Genomic DNA, 20,053 nt, shown 5'->3' with positions numbered 1-20,053 from the left:
CAGGCAATGGATGGGGAATTCCCAGCAATTCCAGTACATTGTGGGAGCACCATGAGTGACATGAGAAAAGATTTCATACCACCTAGAAACTTCAGGGAAGCAGAAAAAAAATGAAAAGTATGTCGAGTCCCTAGAGATATGGAAGAGAAAAAGGGAGAATGAATTGTCTTCTGGTCATGAACCAGACCAGGACTCAAGAGATCTGGGCTCTAGTCCCATCACTGCTATTGAGTTCCTGTGTGACTTTGGCCAAGTCATTTATGCTTTGTGCCTCTGTATTCCCATGCGTGAAATGGGGATAATAATTCACTCTTTACTGCTAGTTCCCATTCAATTTACATATATGTGGGAGGTACAAAGATATTAGGGTATTAAGCTGGGAAAAAAGAACTCGGGTACTGGTGATCAACTGTCTGCACCAATGGGCAGGGGATAGGAGACGTTGGATTCAAAGAGCACGGAAATAATGTTTGTGATGAGAGGTTATTGCTTGGATCGGGTGGTTTGATAGTGTGGTTTAAAACTTTCAGGGCTCATTTTGGGTGGGAAATGGAAATAGGGGAGCTTTCATTCATGCAGATAATCCAGAGAGTAATTGTAGAGAACACAGGATGTACTTAATTGTTTGGGTGACAAATGAGAACTAGAAGAGACATTAAATGACACAGCCTGTGAGCATTAAAAAGGGCTGATGAGATAGGTCTCAGATCTGGCATGCCAAAGATAGGATGCATGGTACAAGAGCTGGAAACTCATCACACCTCAGACTCATTAGAAATGCCATTGGACAGTGACTTCTTTGGAGACGAAGCCAAGAAATGGAAGACAAAGGGAGAAATTGAGGGTGTCTGCTACAGACCAATGTCCCCGAAAGGGAGAGTGAAAAAAGAGTTCCTGGATCAACACGCCTAGTTTTTGAAATCACATATTACATTGCCAAGGAGGAATTTTAAATATCCAGACATCTGTTGTGTAACAAACGATCAAATCAGCAGCGAGCTGATTCGCAAGATAGAGGACTACTAAAATCTTGAAGAAGAAAATTCTGTCAGAGGCAATGACCTTTTGGATTTAACTTTTTACTTACCGGAATGGAAGACACCCATTGAAAATGTGAGAAAAGGGAAGGAATTGATACCAATGATGAAACTTCACCATAGTAACAAACAGCTGTACCAAATGCAGGAGACCAAAAGTACTGGATTTCAGAAAGGCACATTTTGGGCCACATTTCTATTGACTTGAACTGGGCCAGGATTTAACCTTTAAGGAGCAAAATGTAATGGCAATTTGTATTAAAATCCGATAGATGGATACAAAAGAGAGGCAGTAACTGAAAGAATAAAACCTAGGGGCGTTCTGAATGACACAAAGGGACACCGCGCTGGCAAAATGTAAGGCACAGCAACAAGAAGTTTTTCAACATGGGAGACCCTGCAATACATTGTATGGGGAGTGGAAAAGAAATAGGCAACAAAGAGGAGCATCAATAAATGTTTGACTTAAAAAAATCAGCACGAGTTAACTCGCAAAGGATGTACAGGACGTTGGCAACTATTTTGTTGGCTGGCAGGTTATGTTTTATGTTTGTTGGCTGGCAGGGCTGGAGCATGAGGGTGGTGCAACGAATTGCAGCTCAAAATGCCAGAGTGAATTTAGAAACTAATCTGTTTTAACAAGAAAAAGAAACCCATGAGCTGCGTATACACTAGAAGCATCTGTCTACAGCAGTTATTGTTGGAAGAGCTGTTCTGACAAAACTTCTGCCAACAGATCCTTTCTACCCATAAAAGTGGAGAGATCTGCTTTGTCGACAAAATGGCCCCCCAGAGCTTCTACACAGTTGTTTTTGTCGACAGTTTCTATCTACAAAATGCATTGCGCATGTAAATGCTCCAAAAGTTTTGGCTACAAAATCCCAGTTTCATATACAAAACCCTCTAGTGTAGACGCTCAGACCTTAGACCAGGGGTAACGATGAACACAAGGGAATATTTGGAAATAATGAATGTACCAAATTCACAAAGATATTTATATGCTCAACTCCCATAAATGTCAGTGGAAGTTTTGACAACTAAGCGGCTTGTATTCAGTGGCAGGCCCATAAGCGGGGTGTGTGTGTGTGGGCAAACACCTCCCCTCACCCAGGCACTGACGGCAATGCCTCCCCTGGATCTCAGTGCTCAATCTCCCCTCTTCCTATCTTTATTGGCCATCCTCAAGGCTCACAAAACAGCAGCTTGCAGATGCATGACTCTTCCCCTGAAAGTGTCTGTTAACTTAAAACTGAAACCCCTTCCAGCTTGTCAGACCTAGTAGCGTAACAGAGAACCAGTGCAAGAGACATTAAATGGTAAGTAAGGATACTTCTGCATGAGGAAATTAGGTTGACATTTTTAAGGTAGATTTTGCAGCACCCGATGTTATAAAGTCAACGGTGCGCATCCCCACTGGTACAGGAAGCTGATGGAGTGCATCCCCATTATGGTGGGCAGCTTTGACTCTGTTACCAATGCACTGTGGGTACCTATCCCACAGTTCCTACTGCCCCCTGGCATCGTGGGTTAGCCATTGCATTTTCTGAAGGGACAAAATGTGCTTCACGTGGTTCTGCTTAACTCTATGGATAGGGCAAGAAGCATTTACATTGCGTCAATGGTGGTTTAGGCTGGACATTAGGAAAAACTTCCTAACTGTGAGGGTGGTTGAGCACTTGAAAAACTTGCCTAAGAAGGTTGTGCAATCTCCAATTTTTAAAAGGCTTTTAAAAATTAAAAATTTTTTTTTTTTTTTTTAAATTTTAAATTTTTTTAAAAAATTAGACAAGCACCTGTTAGAGATGGGCTAGACAATATTTAGTCCTGCCAAGAATGCTGGGGACTGCACTAGATGCCCTCTTGAGGTTTCTTGCAATCCTACAAGGCTACGGTTTTTCCGTGTTCTTTGGTGAATTAATACAAAGACCCGATATCCACCATCTGAAACGTGAAAAGAGTGGAGGCAAAAGCTCAATTTATCAAACATGAAACAAAAAAAAAAATCAATGAACAGATTATATGGGAAAAGTAAGACTGCCAGGATTTGAAATTCAATAAGAAATTCTGCTGAAAGTCTTCCAAGGAAATGTAATAACGCTTGAAAAATGAAGTGTGGTGACAAGAAGCTACATCTGTTTTTTGAATAGCTTTGTCTTATCTCATTCTGTCGTTTATGTAAAAGTCAGGCAACAATTGACAGCCATTTGGCAAGGACTGAGTTCTCAATACAGAAGTTAATTTATACTGGGCAATACATAGAATCATACAATCCTAGGGCTGGAAGGGACCTCAGGAGGTCATTGAGTCCAGCCACCTGCCTAAAGCAGGATCAGCCTCAACCAAATCATCCCAGTCAGGACTTTGTCAAGCCAGGACTTAAAAATCTCTAGGGATGGAGATTCCACCACCTCTCTAGGCAATGCATTCCAATGCTTCACCTCCCTCCTGGTGAAGTAGTTTTTCCTAATATCCAACCTACACCTTCCCCACTGTAACTTTAGACCATTACTCCTCATTCTGCCATCAGTCACTACCGAGAACAGCTTCTCTCCATCCTTTAGAGCCCCCTTTCAGGAAGTTGAAAGCTGCTATCAAATGGCCCCTCACTCTTCTGAAAACTAAATAAGCCCAGATCCCTCAGCCTCTCCTCATATGTCATGTGCTCCAGCCCCCTAATCATTTTTGTTGCTCTCCACGGGACCTGCTCCAATGCATTCACATCTTTTCTATACTGGGGATCCCAGAACTGGATGCAATACTTCACATGTGGCCTCACCATTGCCTAGTAGAGGGGAATAATTTCTCTAGATTGGCTGGAAATGCTCCTCCTAATGCACACCAATGTGCCATTAGCCTTCTTGGCAACCAAGGCACTCTGTTGACTCCTATCCAGCCTCTCTCTCCGCTGTAATCCCCAGGTCCTGTTCTGCTGCACCGCTAATTAACAAGTTGGTCCCCAGCCTGTAACAATGCTTGGGATTCTTCCATCCCAAGTGCAGGACTCCGCACTTGCCCCTCTTGAACATCATCAGATTACTTTTGGCCCAATCCTACAATTTACCTAGGTCACTTTGGACCTTATCCCTACCTTCCAATGTATCTACCTGTCCCCTTAGCTTAGTGTCATCCGCAAACTTGCTGAGCGTGCAATCCAACCCCTCATCCAGGTCATTAATAAAGATGTTGAACAATTCCGGCCCCAGAACTGATCCCTGGGGCACTCCACTTGAAACCAACTGTCAACCAGACACTGAGCCATTGGTCACTACCAGTTGGTCTTGATCATCTAGCCAGCTTTCTACCTACTTTACAGTCCATTTATCCAGTCCAGCTGTCCTTAATTCTTATGGATACAAACACTGTGTAAAACCCTGTTAAAAGCTGTGCTAAAGGCAAAGTATATCACATCCATTGACTTCCCCATGTCTACAGAGCAAGTTACCTCATCATAAAAGCTGATCAGATTGGTCAGGCATGACTTGCCCATGAGAAATCCATGTTGGCTACTCTTGAGCACTTTCCCCTCTTCCAAGTGCTTCAAAATGGATTCCTTGAGGAGACCTGCTGTGATTTTTCCAGGGACTGAGGTAAAGGTGACCCGTCTATAGTTCCCTGGATTGTCTTTCTTTCCCTTTTAAAGATGGGCACTACATTTGCCTTTTTCCAGTCATTCAGGACCTCTCCCAACCTCCGTAAGTTTTCAAAGATAACGGCCAAACGTTCTGCAATGACATTTACCAATTCCCTCACTACCATTGGCTGCATTAAATCTGGACCCATGGATTTGTGTATGTCTAGCTTTTGTAAATGGCCCTCAACCTGTTATTTTTCCAGCAAGGGCTCCCTACCTCCTTCCCATATTGCATTGCTTAATGCAGTAGTCTGGGAGCTAACCTGGTCCGTGAAGACAGAGGCAAAAAAAGCATTGCATACTTCAGCTTTCCCCACATTAGCCCCCAGGCTACCTCTCCCATCCGGTAATGGCCTCACACCCTCCCTGGTAACCCTCATATTGTTAATGTCTGTAAAAAAACAAAAAACAAAACCAAAACGCCTTTCTTATTACTCTTCAGATCCCTTGCTAGCTGCTGTTCCAATTGTGCTTTCACCTTCCTGATTACTCCCCTGCATTCTCCACCAATGTATTGATACTCCTTCTTAGTCATCTGTCCAAGTTTCCACTTATATGTCTCCTTTTTTGAATTTAAGCTCACCAAGGATTTCCCTGTCAAGCCAAGCTGGTTGCCTACCATATTTGCTTTTCTCACTGTGCATCAGGATAATTTGTTCTTGTGCCTTCAATGAGGCTGCTTTAAAATACTACCCGTTCTCCTGAAAACCTTTCCCCTCCATATTAGCTTCCCAGGGGCTCCTGCCCGTCGGGTTTCCGAGGGAGTTGAAGTCTGCTGTTCTGAAATCAAGGGTCTGTATTTTACTGCTCACCTTTCTTCCTTCCTTTTGTCAGGATCCTGAAATCCACTATCTCATACAGCTTACCATTATCGGAGCCCCATTAGTCTGAAACTTCCTGCTATACAGAAGAGTCGTTCACATCTTCTGGTTGGTGAAAATTGGCTATTTTGAAATACAGCGTCTACACACATAGAGCCTATTTTGAAATAAGGCACAGGTCCCTGTCTTAACAGAACCAATTTTGAAATAGCTATTTCAAAATAAGCACTATTTGTAGAATGAGGTTTGCCAATTGAAATATGCCAACCGCTCTTTCGAAATAGCACTTGCGTCATGCAGATGCTAGGGTATTTCAAAATAATGGCTGTTATTTTGAAATAACTTTGCTGCGTAGACCTACCCAAAGTGGAGATTTGCTAGGCACAGTGTGTGAAACCAAAAGGATATAATTCCCCTTCTTTCAGCAAAATGACCACTGAAGTCAAGAGGTCTGCCTGAATAAAGATGGCCAAATGAGATCCAAAGGATACTGAGAAAAAGAGAACCAAGAGACATCTAAGGCTCCAATCCTGCAGAGATCACTGGATTGTGGTAGTGTCTAGAAACCCTAGTGGACCTGGATGTCATTGCCCGAGGTGCTTTACAAACAGAACAAAAAGACTGTCTCTGCCCCCAAAAGGACTTAGCATCTTAATGCACTTTCTTAACACTATTCATGTGTGTCATCCCATTGACTTCCAAGTTAAGCAGATTCACAATTGTTTGCAGGACTGTGGGCTAAACCATTAGAAGGTTTTAGATACAGACATTTGCACCAAATGCTTTTCTCTGGGGCTGATGTTGAGCATCAGTCACAGCACCTTTTTTATGGAATCATCAATAAACTTTATATTTACAGGCATCCCCACTGGCTAATGAAAAGATAATTTTTGAGGCAGCTGTTGAATTTCAGGAGAGAAAACTCCCATCCAGAAGTCTTTTTGACTTAAAAAGTACCATTTGTTTTTATTGCAACACCTAAATATTTACGCAGAAATGAAAGGAGGTTTGTGGTTTGGGAAAAGAAAATAACAGGATCAAAATCAAAACCAAGACAATCCAAAGGAACTGCTGGGAATCTATGTTAACGAGACTTGGAGGATGCTTTCTAAGACCATGCTTGGCAAAGAATTTTTGGCTACTCATGATATTTCTTAATCCACTGCAATAATTCTCCTGGTTAATATTACTTCCCAGTATCAAAATCCTTCAGATGAAATGACTCTCCCCAAGGCACTAATTTACCAATAACCACCCCTCAAGGCCAAGCTTACCCCCTTGTATCTTTATCTTTGGGCTAAATGTTAAGTCCCCATATGACAATTTTCTTTCTCTTTGGGACTTTGAGAGGCACAGATTTAAAATCTTACTTTGCTCTTCCCACTTGCTCAATGAGATTTTCTTTTCCCAAGTTGCTGAAGAAACCAATCAGCTTTTCACAACACGAGGAAGAAACATGTGTAACGCAAAGCTCCAGGCAGGTTCTGAACGACCCAGAGTGGCGGGGGACAAGTTTGTTGGTGAAACAAGTAAATCTGAAACAACAGACTACTGAAGGGAACTACGCACAGCTAGGACCAGCTACTAGACAGCAACAAAGATATCAAGGATGGGAGTCAGCAAGAGGTTGTGCAAAGTGCTGATCATGCCAAGTTCTCCATCAATGGAATACGAGGACACCCAGCCTCTTCCAGGATCAGGCCCATTGCGGAGCCTAGAATTGTTCTGTACCTGTGATTCTGAACTGGATTCTGGTACCCTTCGTCATGTCGAAGGGCACCGCATGGGCTGTTCTACTAACAGTCAATTAGGAGGGACAATTTACAAAGCAAGATTGTGAGTAATAGCTGGCAAATCTAGCTCAATTTTCTCTTCTCCTTTTTCTGTTCTGTAACGTCATCCCAGAGATAAAATATGAGGAAGAAACTTAAATGGGGACTTCTTTGGGTTAGGATATAAGACATTTAACTGAGTTCTTGCTACCTCCCAGTGGAACAATGAATAAGCAATTTAGGAGGGCTGAAGCAGGTTGGAATTATTGACTGTACACTTGCTAGATTATACTTGAAATAAACATTCACTGTAAATTACTCTCAAAATCAACCATTATTGTCAGCTATTCATTCCAAGGATTATACAGCAACTCTTTGACAGTTATGGATAGCTGTTAGTGTAGGATCAACTCAATCAGGCTACTTATTTTACAAGACCTTTTATTCTATTTCACAGATTTGACTATTACAGCAGTGCAATTTATTACAAGGGACTCATAACATTTAGCTCCAAATAAAAGTAGAAAAACAAAATATTATAAAGGAAAGCTACATGTGATGCAATGTATTACAATTGTGTTTTAAAGAGCACAGGAAAAAATATATAAAAATATGTTTGGGCCAAGAATTTTGCAGACCATTTTTGTTTCAGATACAATGCTGACACCACTTAAAAAGCACAGTATATCGAAAACTGTATTTAGAAATGTGATAAAATCCAACTGTATATAAAAGACAAAAATCAAAAAGAAAAATGAAAAGAAGAACAAGGGGGGAGGGAGACTATTATATGGCAAACTTCCAATCCTTTGGCCACTAGAAAGCAAAGTCAGTGGATTTCATATAAATTCTCTGTATAAAGGAATGTCCATGATCTGTTTACAATATGGCCCAGAATCAACAACTTGTTACTAGGCTAATACATCTCCTCATAGAGGAAAAGAAGGTGCTTAGGTCACAGTTTATTCTCCTCAATATAATACTGTCCGGAATTGGACTAGTGCCCCAAAATACCATTTTAGGAACATTGCTAATTCCTTTAATGGAAAGGAAATGCAGTAACCCGCTATAGAGTGCTGCCGAAGCAGAAAGCTTGAGTAACAGCCTCATTATTGCACGCCTGCTTTAGCTCTTAAGTTTGTGTGGTTTACTGGCAATGGATGGGCTTCTGTGTTGAATACCCAGTCTTCCAGAGACAGCACATCATCCTCACAGAACAAAAGATAGAGGTACCTGGTGAAAAGAAAAATGGGTAAATTGCATTAAAGACAGACTAATGGGATTCCAAATGTACATATAAATTGCTTAGGGAGGTTGTGGAATCTCTGTCGCTGGAGATATATAAGAGCAGGTTAGATGGTCCAGAGACTCTGGACAGTTTGTGGCCCTGCTGTGAGGGCAGGAGACTGGACCTGATGACTTCGAGGCCCCTTCCAGTTCTAGTGTTCTATGATTCTATACAAGGCCAGATCCGGAATGCAGTAAATGCTATAGCTCGATGTCCACAGAGACAAGTTGGTTTAAACCCAATTAGCTGAGAATCCAGCTAAAACTCGTGTTAGACACAATGTGCAAGCTGAAATTTACAAAACACTTGGGAAATTGCTGAAATCTATCCCAACTCGCGTTCACTGCTCTTTATGTAACTGTGCTGCAGAAACAACACAAAAAGCCTGCAGCATCCCGTCATCTTCCACAATTTGCTCTGCAGGGAATCCAATACTTTCTGAGATGAAGCTATTTATATTTTGCACAAAGACAGCCCACACCATAAAGACTTTTGTGCCCAGAGAGGAGATTTACCCTGAAAGCTCTCTCATGATGCTGGACTTACTTTAATGTCTCTGCCAGAAAAAAACTCTGTTGCATGTTGTCATGGTTTGGGGTGGTGGTATAAACATCTCGGATCCCGGAAAAGCCCGCTTCTACCCTACAATATTTTTCCAGTGCCTGAGAAAAGGAAAGAAGAATCTCAGCAACACACAGCTGCACAGAGGAATCTGTTCATCAGCAGCAGTCGTGTTACAAGTTAGGTTTGTAAATCAGATTCAGGTTTTATAGCAGCTTCACTCTCACTGAAGAGTTTGATCATTACTCAACAGTCCGGGAAAGATGCTAGTTCTAATGAAATAGCTGGGGAAAAGCCAACAATGGAAGCTTATTGATTGCTTGGCGCTGATGCTGCCCCCACATCAACAACTGGTGTCAAGTAGTAACCTTGGCTTTTACACAGCTCCTTTCCAAGACTCTTTACGAATGACTGAATGCTGCCATTGAAATGCAGCGATCTCCTCTGGGGCATAGGACAGCAGCCCTTTGCACGTCACACAGGACAGTGTTGGAATGAGGGGCTGCAAGTCTTTATGGGATCTCTTACACCTGCATAACACAGAGAAGACCTTGTCTTTTACAGTCTCATTGTGAAGCCAAACAGTTCATGATGCTCATATTTCTACCTTAATACGATGCAGGGCTGAGTCACTCCCGCAAGAATATGAAACTGTGATTTCACAGAGTTTAAGTAATTCCAACCATGTGGCTCAATCCATTACATCGGACATTATTATATTCATAGCCATTATGCTGTCTGAGGCTCTTTTTAACTCTGAACCAGCAACGGGAAACTTCTGAGGCTGAACTGGCTGCATGAGAGACCCTCCTTTCCCTCAGTAGGCTAAAGGAGCGACTGGGGTTCCATCTGCAGCCCTCTTCCCACAGGAGCCTCTCATGTACCACTACACTGGAGCCCCAAATTCACCTGGCCTCCCCTTCCCTCCCAGCACTTCCAAAGCATGCAAACTGCCTGATTTGTGCTTTGTCCCTGTTCCGCCCCTTGTTCCCAGAGCTGGAATGCTGCGAACAGCTGATCTGCGCTGCTCCAGTTCTGGAAGGGAGGGGAAGGAGCAAGAAAACGCAGGGCTCTGATGGGTGAAGGGGACAGGCAAGGTGTCCACTGGCAGAAGGTAGAGTCCCAGTGAGCGGCATGTGGCCTGCCCCACCACTGCTCTAAACCCCATAAGGGTTATTTTTAAAAACAAAGCCCACAGAGGAACAGAAAACGTTTTCAATGCCCAGCAGGGGCAAAAGCATAAAAAGCGTTTCTCTTGTGCTGTAGTTAACACAGGACACTGGCCAATACAATTTTAACTCCTCTTATGCTTCTCCTAGCCAAGAAAAAAAAGAGACCTGTAAGAATCCAGGTGCAATAACGGCAAATGCTGCCCATTCAACGATCATACCTTCACAACCTCCCAGCCCCACTGTCTGTACTTCGGATCATGAGTCAGCCTCCACATGTACATGTAGCTTTCTACCACTTCTGGGCGCAGTATATAATAGCGCTCGCTGAGTCTGGAGGCCATGGCTTCCGTTCCAGAATCAAAGCGGAAAGCTTCTGGGCCCAGCTTTGTATCTAAGAGAGAAAGAAAACCCCCCACACATAATAATCACCTTTAAAATTCATAACTGACCCTAACAGGCTTTAGGTGGCCAGAGAGAAATTAGTACAGCCAAGGCTTGCTATGGGGTACACTAAACAAACAATCCATCACGGCAACACCTCAGTATGCCTTCAGACCTGGCGTCAAACAAGCACAACTGTGTTGACGCAAACCATGTGCTTATTTACCCCATTTGTGACTATGGCCCACCCTGTGCAGGAAACTACTGGGATAGAAGCTGAAAGTAAGTTGAAAGGGCTTCTGAAAACAGCAGCATGGGCCATGGCAGCAAGATCAAAGGGCCACATGCAACCCTGGAAAAAGTGAGTGCAACTTTCATTGCAGCCATTGGCTTTTTGCCTGGGCTGAACTGGGACCTAAGACTCTTGATGGAAGCTCTTAGAGACATTTCTCTCACTCAGTATTGGATTATAACCAGTGTGACAGTGTTCTCTGTAAGCTGAGTGCTTGTGCAGCCATTTAGGAGAGAGTCAAATGCTGCCCAGCTGATTAGCAGAGCGCCCACAGCTAGGTTTTGTGGTTCTACTGCTGGTGCACGTCCACACAAAGTTATTCCACACCTGGATGGAAAAAATCTGCACATGGATGGAAAAGAGTACAGGGAACATTGGTCCTGGCTTAGGTCATGGGAAACAAGGGTCTGGGAAGGAGTACTACAGAAAGTGAGCTGAGGGTCATAATCAACATTCCCTCTAATTTTTTCCATCCATGTGCAGAATAAGTTTTGTTACATGCACCAAGGCACGTGCAAACGGGCAAAACCAGTAGAAACACGTGCTGCCAGCTCCGGACATCTGAGAGTGCTTTGCTGTTCAGCTGGGCAGTACCTGACCCTCTCAGGCTGCTCAAGAGCTCAGGTTACAGGGAACACTGGTTATGGATAAAAATAACCAGCAATGAAATGAATTTCTAATGCAAGTAACTTGGCTACAATAGCAACAAATGCCATGGAAATGGTTACATAGAGGGTGCAGACTGCTACACCGCAGCATTAATACAACATTGTGAAACGGGGATAGTTTACACTTCCCAAAGCTATTGTTTCAAATCATTTTGCAGATGCCAGTAGATAATGCTGCACCAGGTCATCAAGTACCTGTAAGGTTGTTACGAGGAAGAGGACAAACAATGTTCTCATTAACCTCTAAGGCTGGGACAAGAAGCAATGGGCTTAAATTGGAGCAAGGGACATATTTAGTTTGTACACTAAGAAACCTTCCTGTCAGGGCAGCTAGGCACTACACACTGCTTGGGAGGTTGTGGAATCTCCATCACTGGAGATTTTTAAGACCAGATTAGGTGTCAGGGATTGTCTACGCTACTCTGTCTTGCCATGAGTACAAGGGCCCGGTTTAGATGACTTCTCAAGGTCTCTTCCAGTCCTATGATTCTTTATGATTTTATGATCATTACCATACTGTCATGAGGGATGTTTTTCAAAAGGACGGTTAGGAATTACATCTGCCACCCTTTTCCTTCCTTTAGCTTCCAGTATGTTAACTCCATAATGCAGTTCACTAGGAAATAGGATGCAGTTACTTTCCATTGTATTTTCTGATTACAAAACAATATAAAACTACTACTGCTTTGTCTTTCTTGAGTGCCTTCTGTGCGAGGTTCTCCAAGCACTAATGCACTCCCAGGTGCCCTGTGAATTAGAAAATCATCACCCTTATTTTACAGACAGGAAAATCAGGCACAGAGTTTGTCCGAGATCATGCAGAACCAGTGGCAGGGATGGAAACAAAATCTAGATCTTTTGGCTGCATTTCTGGTGCCATAGCCAAAAGGCCACCTTTCACATTCACATTTTGTTTGTTTACACACCTTATCTGCCCTACCTGGGCTATGAGAGATGAGCAAGTGAAGGGGGAACTTAAAGCACAAACAATCTGCATTGTTTCCTGACAACTAGACAAAGGTGAAGTGCACAGTGGCTATTTGAAACACAGCAAGCTGATGCTGCCAGCAGGATAGTTACTAATGGCTGGCTTGGTGCTATCCTTTGGGTGTTGAGGCATCCAGTTGAAAGTGAAAAATGGCTCCAGGCAGTTGCAGCCGGGTGGGCCCAGCTGCAGTTCTCTAAGTGCTGTAAAAAGAGCGTCCAAATGCAATTTCAGCTTGTCTGGACGTTTGTCAGAGATGCTTTAGGCAAATGAGCTAGACGCAGCTCATAAATAGGTGCCTGTTGATGCCGTTAAGACGTGAAACAATCCAAAAGAACAGTGATCAAAGCCAGACCTGTTGCAGGCAAGCCGCCTAGACAGCAGACTGCAGCTACCTATCCTCAGATGTGCTACACAAATGTTCAGGAGAAAGGAGTAACAATCATATAATTACAAGCATGTCGAGGCTGGGCATGCCTAGAGCTAACCACAGAAAGGATTCTGTGAGGACTAGAGGATGGTTACAAGGTCTTGCCAGATTACACACTATACTAATACCAATACCTGGCACTCTTAGAAATGATTTCCCTCTGTAGAGCACAAAGTGCTTTACAAAAGGAGGTGTCTCTGGATCTAAGACAAACGCTTCCAGCCTGAAGTGTCACTTGCCAAGAGATCACCATACTTGTCCCATGATTAGGCTTTACTGTGCCTGCACTGAATACGTTACCTTATGGATGTGGCCACAAAAGTGAGGGGATGAGGAGGAAAATAAAACCAACCCTCACAGAGATGGCCTCCAACTGAGAAGCCTCACTGGGGGAGAGGTGGCGGCAGCCAAAGCTCAGGGCTTACCCTAGGGTCAGAGTATTTCTTCCGGGGTCCTGGGGCTAGCAGATTTCTGTCGATCCCCCTAGGCTCTAGAGTAGGGCCAGATATAAGGGGTTCAGTGTGCAGGAGGGGGCTGCTGGGGAACCGGCTGTAAGTGGGCATACAGGATCTGGACGGGATGTACTAAGCAAAAGTGGGGTGTCAAGTATGAACAGAAAGTGGGGTGCAGAAGCAGGCTGGGGATGGGGTTGCCGGGTCTGAATGGGAAGGGACTGGGGACCAGGGCACCTACGTGGTATAGCTCATGGGGGGACACAGATGGCTTTGTGCTGCCCTGCACTTGTGGGCACCGTCCCATAGCCCTCTCATTTCCTGCAATTCCTGGCCAGTGGGAGTGAGGGGGGTGGAGCCTGCAAACAAAGGCATGGACAAAACCTTCCCATGCTGCTGTTCTCCCAGCCATGAGTGAGGGGAAATGGCAGCGTACAAAGATCCTTCCTCTCCCTGCCAGGCACAGCCTGCAGGTCCACAGGGCTTGGTGCTCCCCACAAGTGCGGCTGTGATGTGAGATGCAGAGAAACAGATTACTCCTTTTGTAGGGAAAAGGTGTGACTCTGTGATTAGAACGCAGGACAGGGGTTCAGGAGATCTTGGGTCAGTTACCAGGCCTGCCACTGGTTTCTTGTAAGACTTTGGATAAGCCACTCTACCTCTCTGTGCCTCAATTTCCCAGTCCAAAATAGGGATACCAATATTGACTCTCTCACAGGGGAACTACAAGGACAGATGAATGTTAAAAGCCAGCTTAGTTTGATGGAGGATGCTGCAGAAGGACCAAAGATTTACTGCAATCCTTTCACATGTGAGATTCAATTTTTTTAGTGGCTGTAAATCCTTACCTACCACAGTAATTTATCAGCAGTATTTTAATCCACAATGTTTACCTGAGCGTGCGTAAGATTCATGACATGTGTGAGTAATCTCTGCAGCTAGATCCATATAATGTTGCTTTTTTTCTTCTCCTCCTTGTTCTGCTCCAAGGGCTATCATGCCGCCAGAGAAGCAAGCCAAATGGCCCATTTTGTGATCCAAGATACCACCTCTCCATTCTGCAATGTAGGTCAATCCTCCAGCAGATTTTTTAACCAGATGTTTTTCTATAGCCTAAAATGTATGAAAAATCAGTATCTGAACACATCTTGTAGGAACAAAAACCAAACTGCTTTGACTAACATTGTAGACAAAACAGTCCTTATAAGACACACAGCTGCTGAAGCAATCAAACTTACCTCTATCGCATCATTATACATCTTCTTAGCTTCAGCATCTCTCTTGTCTGACATCAGCCAGGATTTGATCAGATATTCATAAAAGCTGTCTCCCAGTCCCCCAATGGAGACATGGTCTGTAACAGTGGAAGGGCACAAGACATTGCTGCATAACTACTTTTGCACATGATCTATGATGCACAGTCACTTTACAAGACAGAGCAATTCTAACCTTATTATATTTCTTCCCCCTTTTGGTTTCCTGTTGCAAGCTGGCATTAACTTTTTCTTAGAAAATTAAGAAGGAAAGTGTAACCAGAAGGAAAACAGTCTGTCTTTCATAAAGGGCATTGCCCTCAATAAAACATTTAAAGTTTTTACTTGCCAGGTTTATTTATGTGATAAATTGAAGATTCTTCCTGTTTATGCAATTAAAACTTGGCTACCAAACTGAGAGCAGACACATGTAAAGATGGATCTGCAACTGCACGTGTCCACTGGGCATCACAGTCCAGACCCTCAAAATATTCAGGTGCATGAGGCCAGGTCTATGCTACAGGAGAAAATCAACGTGAGATACACAAATCCAGCAATATGAATTGCATAGCAGGAGTTGACGTAACTTACATCAATTTTGTGCCCTGTCCCCAAAGCGGGAGATTGGGCGGGGGGGGAGAACTCTCCTGTCAACGTCCCTCACTCCCCATGGCTGTGAGGAGTTTTGGGGCTGGCAGGGGGTGCCCTCAGCATTTAATTTAGCACATACCTACTACACCCACTAAATCAAATCTGGAAGATCGACCTCTGGAGCATCAACTCTCTGGTAAGTATAGAGAAGCTCTTACTCTCATTGAATATAATGGGAGTCAGACATCTAAATACCTTTGAGGATGTGGCCCTACCTCTGGCTCTTCCCCTCATGGAGAGGGGTTTTGGCAAACGGAAGAAGGGGAGAATGAGAACTGGATATTAGCATGACAGCAGAAAAGGATGGTTGGACAGAACTTTAAGCAGAGAACACCATCACTGCTGATGTGAACTAGTGGTTTCTCGTCTCTGCCTGGAGCGGTACAGCCCTCATGCAGAAGTCCTAGGTTTCAGGGATATTAAAAATAAAGCCAGGGGGTGGGGAGATGCGCAGTGGATTTTTAAATCAGATTTCCAAGGCTGCCTGTTCAGACTACAAAGTGGTATGACCTTACTGAAGATGCGCATGCAAAGCAATCACTGTGGGAAATTGGTCTGACACCCCAGATGCTGGTTGTTACCTGGGACATCAGCAGGATAAACCACTGGACAGGTTTGTACTTTGAAAATGCAACAGAGGGGAACCCAACACTAGTTATTTGGAGAAGCCAAGTTCATGCTTCAGCTGAGCAAGACAAATTAAGGTACATCTATTAATTAGGCCTACCCACCTATATGTTTGTAGCATTTCATATTAAACATAAGTAGATACAGTAGGGGTTTTGGATTAGCTGTTGTGTTTTTTCACTTCTCCGTGTGAGCATATCAATCCTGAGGTTTATTTTGAATACTAAATCCTCTCTAGAGGAGAGATCAACAGCTACATATTTGACTGACCTGAAGTGCAACATCCCTGATAAAGTATGTATCCAATGAACTGTAAAATAATCCACATCAAAACAAAAAGATTAGAAGCTTAGATTCAGGAAAGAGGATAAAACATTTTACAAACACAGACTGCAGGTTGTTTTTACAGGGAAGCTGAACGATCCTAGGTACGTCAGAACAATCACCAGCGCAAGAGCACTAGGGCAAAACTGTTAAAATCAAGGCCAGAATTTGCCTCTCAGGTCCTATATGTAAACAAGCAATGAATTTTATCAAGGAGTCGCTGCTCTAGTTTTCAAAAGGTTAACTACTGCAGCAGAGGTCCACCATTCATTCTCACTACGCTGGTCTGATGACCTGCTCTGGCCACCACCACACCTTTTAGGGGAAACATGCCAATTCTAAGGAAAAGGGCTTATTGCAAATGGCTTTTACCAAGGAAGAAAACGAAAGACTACACAGCTCCCTCCCTGTAGTGGAACAGCTACAACCGTGGTCCAACCAGTTCTGAAGCAGCAGCCACTACAGAGGCTACTGCTATAGTGAACTAGCCACGTTATTCTGAAAAATATGTTTATTGCCCTAGCCAACTAGACACCCTCAACTGACCAAATGGCCATATGTGACTAGTGGTCAGTGCATTGGACACCACAGAGCTACGCTCTCCCTCAACCGTGGCAACTCTTAGCTGTCTCCAAAGACTTCGTAGGCTGAACAATCTCTCACCTCCCTCCATATCAGGTTCAGATCCTGGATCCAGTTTATGTGCTACTGCTGTAAGAAGTCTGCAGTGCTATCGAGACAGCTACTGTCTTAGCCAGCTGGTGAATTCTTCTTTAGTCCTGTGGCATCAAACATGCCTCCAGCTCATTCCAAATCAGGCAAACAGGGACCGTTATTAACATGTGGTTGGGTAGGCCTAATCAATGATTTACTTAACTTAAACCCTTGTACTCTGAGTGGAGCATAAGTCATCTACAAGTCTTCTCCACTTCACTCTGTCTAGGGACAAAACTTCCAGCTGACCCTAGGAATACCCCTGTTGTTCTCCTTCAATCTCAGCAGATCTTCTCCACATTGTCTGTCTGAGGTCCTCCTCTTTTGTGTCTTCCTTGCAGGTTCCATTTGAAAGCTAGACAGTCTATGCTGGATGATGGTTTTCTAAAGTGCGGCTTAGTCATCCCCACTCTCTTCTCCTGATTTGAACGTTAAGTGGTTCTTGTTCTGCTCTGTTCCAAAGCTCCTCATTTGTGACGGAGTCTTGCCATTTGATTGGCTCAGGGTTAACTACTCTATATGTAAAAACCAAAATTACAGAAACAGCTACAAAAAAAAAAAAAAAGTCTACAACTACACAAGTCTTGGCCTAATAAATAGATCTACCTTAATTTGTCTTGCTCATAAGAAGGGTGAATTTAGTTGCTCCAAAGACGTAGTGTTGGGTTCCCCTGCTGCATTTTAAAGATACAAACCTGTCCAGCAATTTCCCCTGCTGATCCCCCAGGTAAGCAACCTATATCTGACCTGTCAGACCTCTTTGCTTAGCATCCTCCTTTTCCATAAAACAAGGGAGAAGAGTGGCTAAAATGAATTAAATAAGTGGACTTAAACGGAACTGAACTGGTGACCAAAATGGATTAACACTAAATACCAAGCAAGGTATTTTACATGCTTAAATCTAGTCACTTACAAGTAGAACACTATGGATGCTGCTTTTTGGGAAGAGTGCATTAGCATCAGTTTTCACAATGAAGACTGACAAATACAAGTCATATTTTTTTCCCCGTTATGCTGCAAAACAGGCAGGATTAGCACTCTGTCTGGGGAAATGTACTGTGCTCATGCAAACAATAGTAACCTAAAGAAAACAGCATCACGAGGATGTAGTACAAAGATGCAAGATTTATTTTGCAAGTGGAAATGTGGCAATTACTCCACAAACACAAATGTGAAGGGACAGGTTAAGCCACTTACTAGGGGACACAGATCATTCAAAAACTCAATTAATGGGATAAACCAGAGAACTCTCTTTTTTCCTCTTTGAAATAAAGGAACGTTCCAGTTTTCTGGGAAATCGTAGTCGCTCAAGATGCTTTGCTGGGACTATTTTAAACACAACCCTTGTTAATTATTGTTCAGGGGTGTTGATAGGGCAGGTAAAGGTCATGGATTGATCACAGCTAGTGCAGTCTCAGCTGCCAGATACAATGGCAGCTGTGCAACTGCTCTGTCACTTACAATTAGGGCTACTATGGTGTTAAAAAGGTCACAAAGGAAGGAAAGAGTTGCAGAGATATAAGGCAAAAATTGTTTCAATGAACTTTGCTTAATTGGGACCAATCTGAATCCAGTGAGGAGACCAAAGTAAAAGGAGCCTCTATGGAACTTCCTGATTAATTTACACAGCAATGCCTCAAGTAAAATTCTGCTGTCTGACCGGTAATACAATGGAGTGGGAAGGACAGAAGCAGGGGTTCTGCGCACACAGGGAGAAACAAGACAAAGGAGTCAGGATTCACACACAAACTGGAAAGCAAGACTTTGCCTTTGAACAACAACTGGTGCATAGTCTTTTCTCAGGATACTGGAAGGGGGAAGTGGCTTAGGAAGAAGCGAGATCAGAATAAAGCACCTCATTCCACTACACTTCTACTGTCCTCATGATCCCTCATGTTCCTTCCTCTCGAAGACCTGGTTAAAGATCTGTATTTTCCCCAAAGACCAGTGTTGCATTCCTAATAGTGCTGCAAGGGAAGGACCCCCAGACATGTACATCTATCTCACTGTATCAACAGGAAAATCCAACAGCAACTGCCATGGGTAACTGGTGCGTTAGTGCATTGATTGGACTGGCTAGTGGGCTACCAGAGCAGGACTCCTTCATTCCTCATGTTGTTTTCTGGGGTCGAACTCCCCTCTCTCACTGCTTTGCCAAATGATTTTTTACTTGCCGTATTGATCTAGAGAACTGGCCAAATCTCTTCAGGTCTCTGGAGCTTTTCCTGTGTAACTCCCAGCGGGGACAATGGGATCATGGAAGTGAGCCTTAGAGAGACATGCCAACTTCTAATGACTCACATAGCATAATCCTACCATGCACAATGTACTACGGGTCCTAAACCTCACTCTGGAGGCAGCTGGGAATAAGACTTCCATGAAAGATGATTATACCACAGCTTCTCAATAAGGATACATTTGTCTCATCACTGTGGATAATGAGTTCCTTGACCAGCATTAGTGAGGGCTTTTATCAGGGAGATGAGAAATTTCCTTGGCTCGCTGCTCTTACAGTCACAAATCACCTTCCAAAGGACAGTGTAAAGGCATCAGTAGCATTTCAAGAGCACAGCTTGGAACAAGAGAGCGATACTTACGCTGTACCCAGTTCCCAGTGACCGGGCTGAGAAAGTTAGGATACAGGCCCTGTGGTTTCTCAATTCTGTTCAGGACTTTGCGGATGTTCATCACCTATAAAGAGAAAACCATCAAGACCTTTTCTATTCTTCCATTAAGAAATCCAATATTTCTGCACTATAAGCAAAACCAGAGAAATTCTGTTATTAGACTCACCAAATTGTAGGACTGGAAGAGATCTTGGGAAGTCATCTAGGCCTTCCAAGTGCGCTCAGGGCAGGACTACATATTATTTAGACCATCCCTGACAGGTGTTTGCCTAATGTGTTCTTAAAACCCCCCCAATGATGGAGACTCCACAACTGCCTTAAGCAATTTATTCCAGTGTTTAACCACCCAGACTGTTAGGAAGTTTCT

At 43.5% G+C, this 20,053-nt stretch overlaps 1 protein-coding gene across 2 annotated transcripts in view; it reads right to left on the bottom strand.

Annotated features, from left to right (window-relative positions):
* Positions 1–7,691: 7,691 nt before the first annotated feature.
* The window catches only part of MAN1C1 (mannosidase alpha class 1C member 1), a 109,917-nt gene continuing 97,555 nt past the window's right edge, over positions 7,692–20,053 (bottom strand). For both annotated transcript variants that reach the window (XM_074976151.1, XM_074976152.1), the window contains exons 8-13: positions 19,657–19,750; positions 14,729–14,844; positions 14,384–14,603; positions 10,501–10,673; positions 9,096–9,211; positions 7,692–8,494 (exon numbers count right to left, since the gene is read on the bottom strand). In XM_074976151.1, coding sequence (XP_074832252.1) covers positions 8,371–8,494; positions 9,096–9,211; positions 10,501–10,673; positions 14,384–14,603; positions 14,729–14,844; positions 19,657–19,750 — 843 coding nt within the window. In that variant the 3' untranslated portion in view covers positions 7,692–8,370. The remainder of the gene's footprint in view (positions 8,495–9,095; positions 9,212–10,500; positions 10,674–14,383; positions 14,604–14,728; positions 14,845–19,656; positions 19,751–20,053) is intronic.

This window comes from Carettochelys insculpta, chromosome 24 (assembly GCF_033958435.1).
Source record: "Carettochelys insculpta isolate YL-2023 chromosome 24, ASM3395843v1, whole genome shotgun sequence".
Classification (NCBI taxonomy): Eukaryota; Metazoa; Chordata; order Testudines; family Carettochelyidae; genus Carettochelys; species Carettochelys insculpta.
The sequence above is the reverse complement of the archived record's forward strand: the minus strand, read 5'-3'. Positions and strand labels throughout refer to the sequence as shown.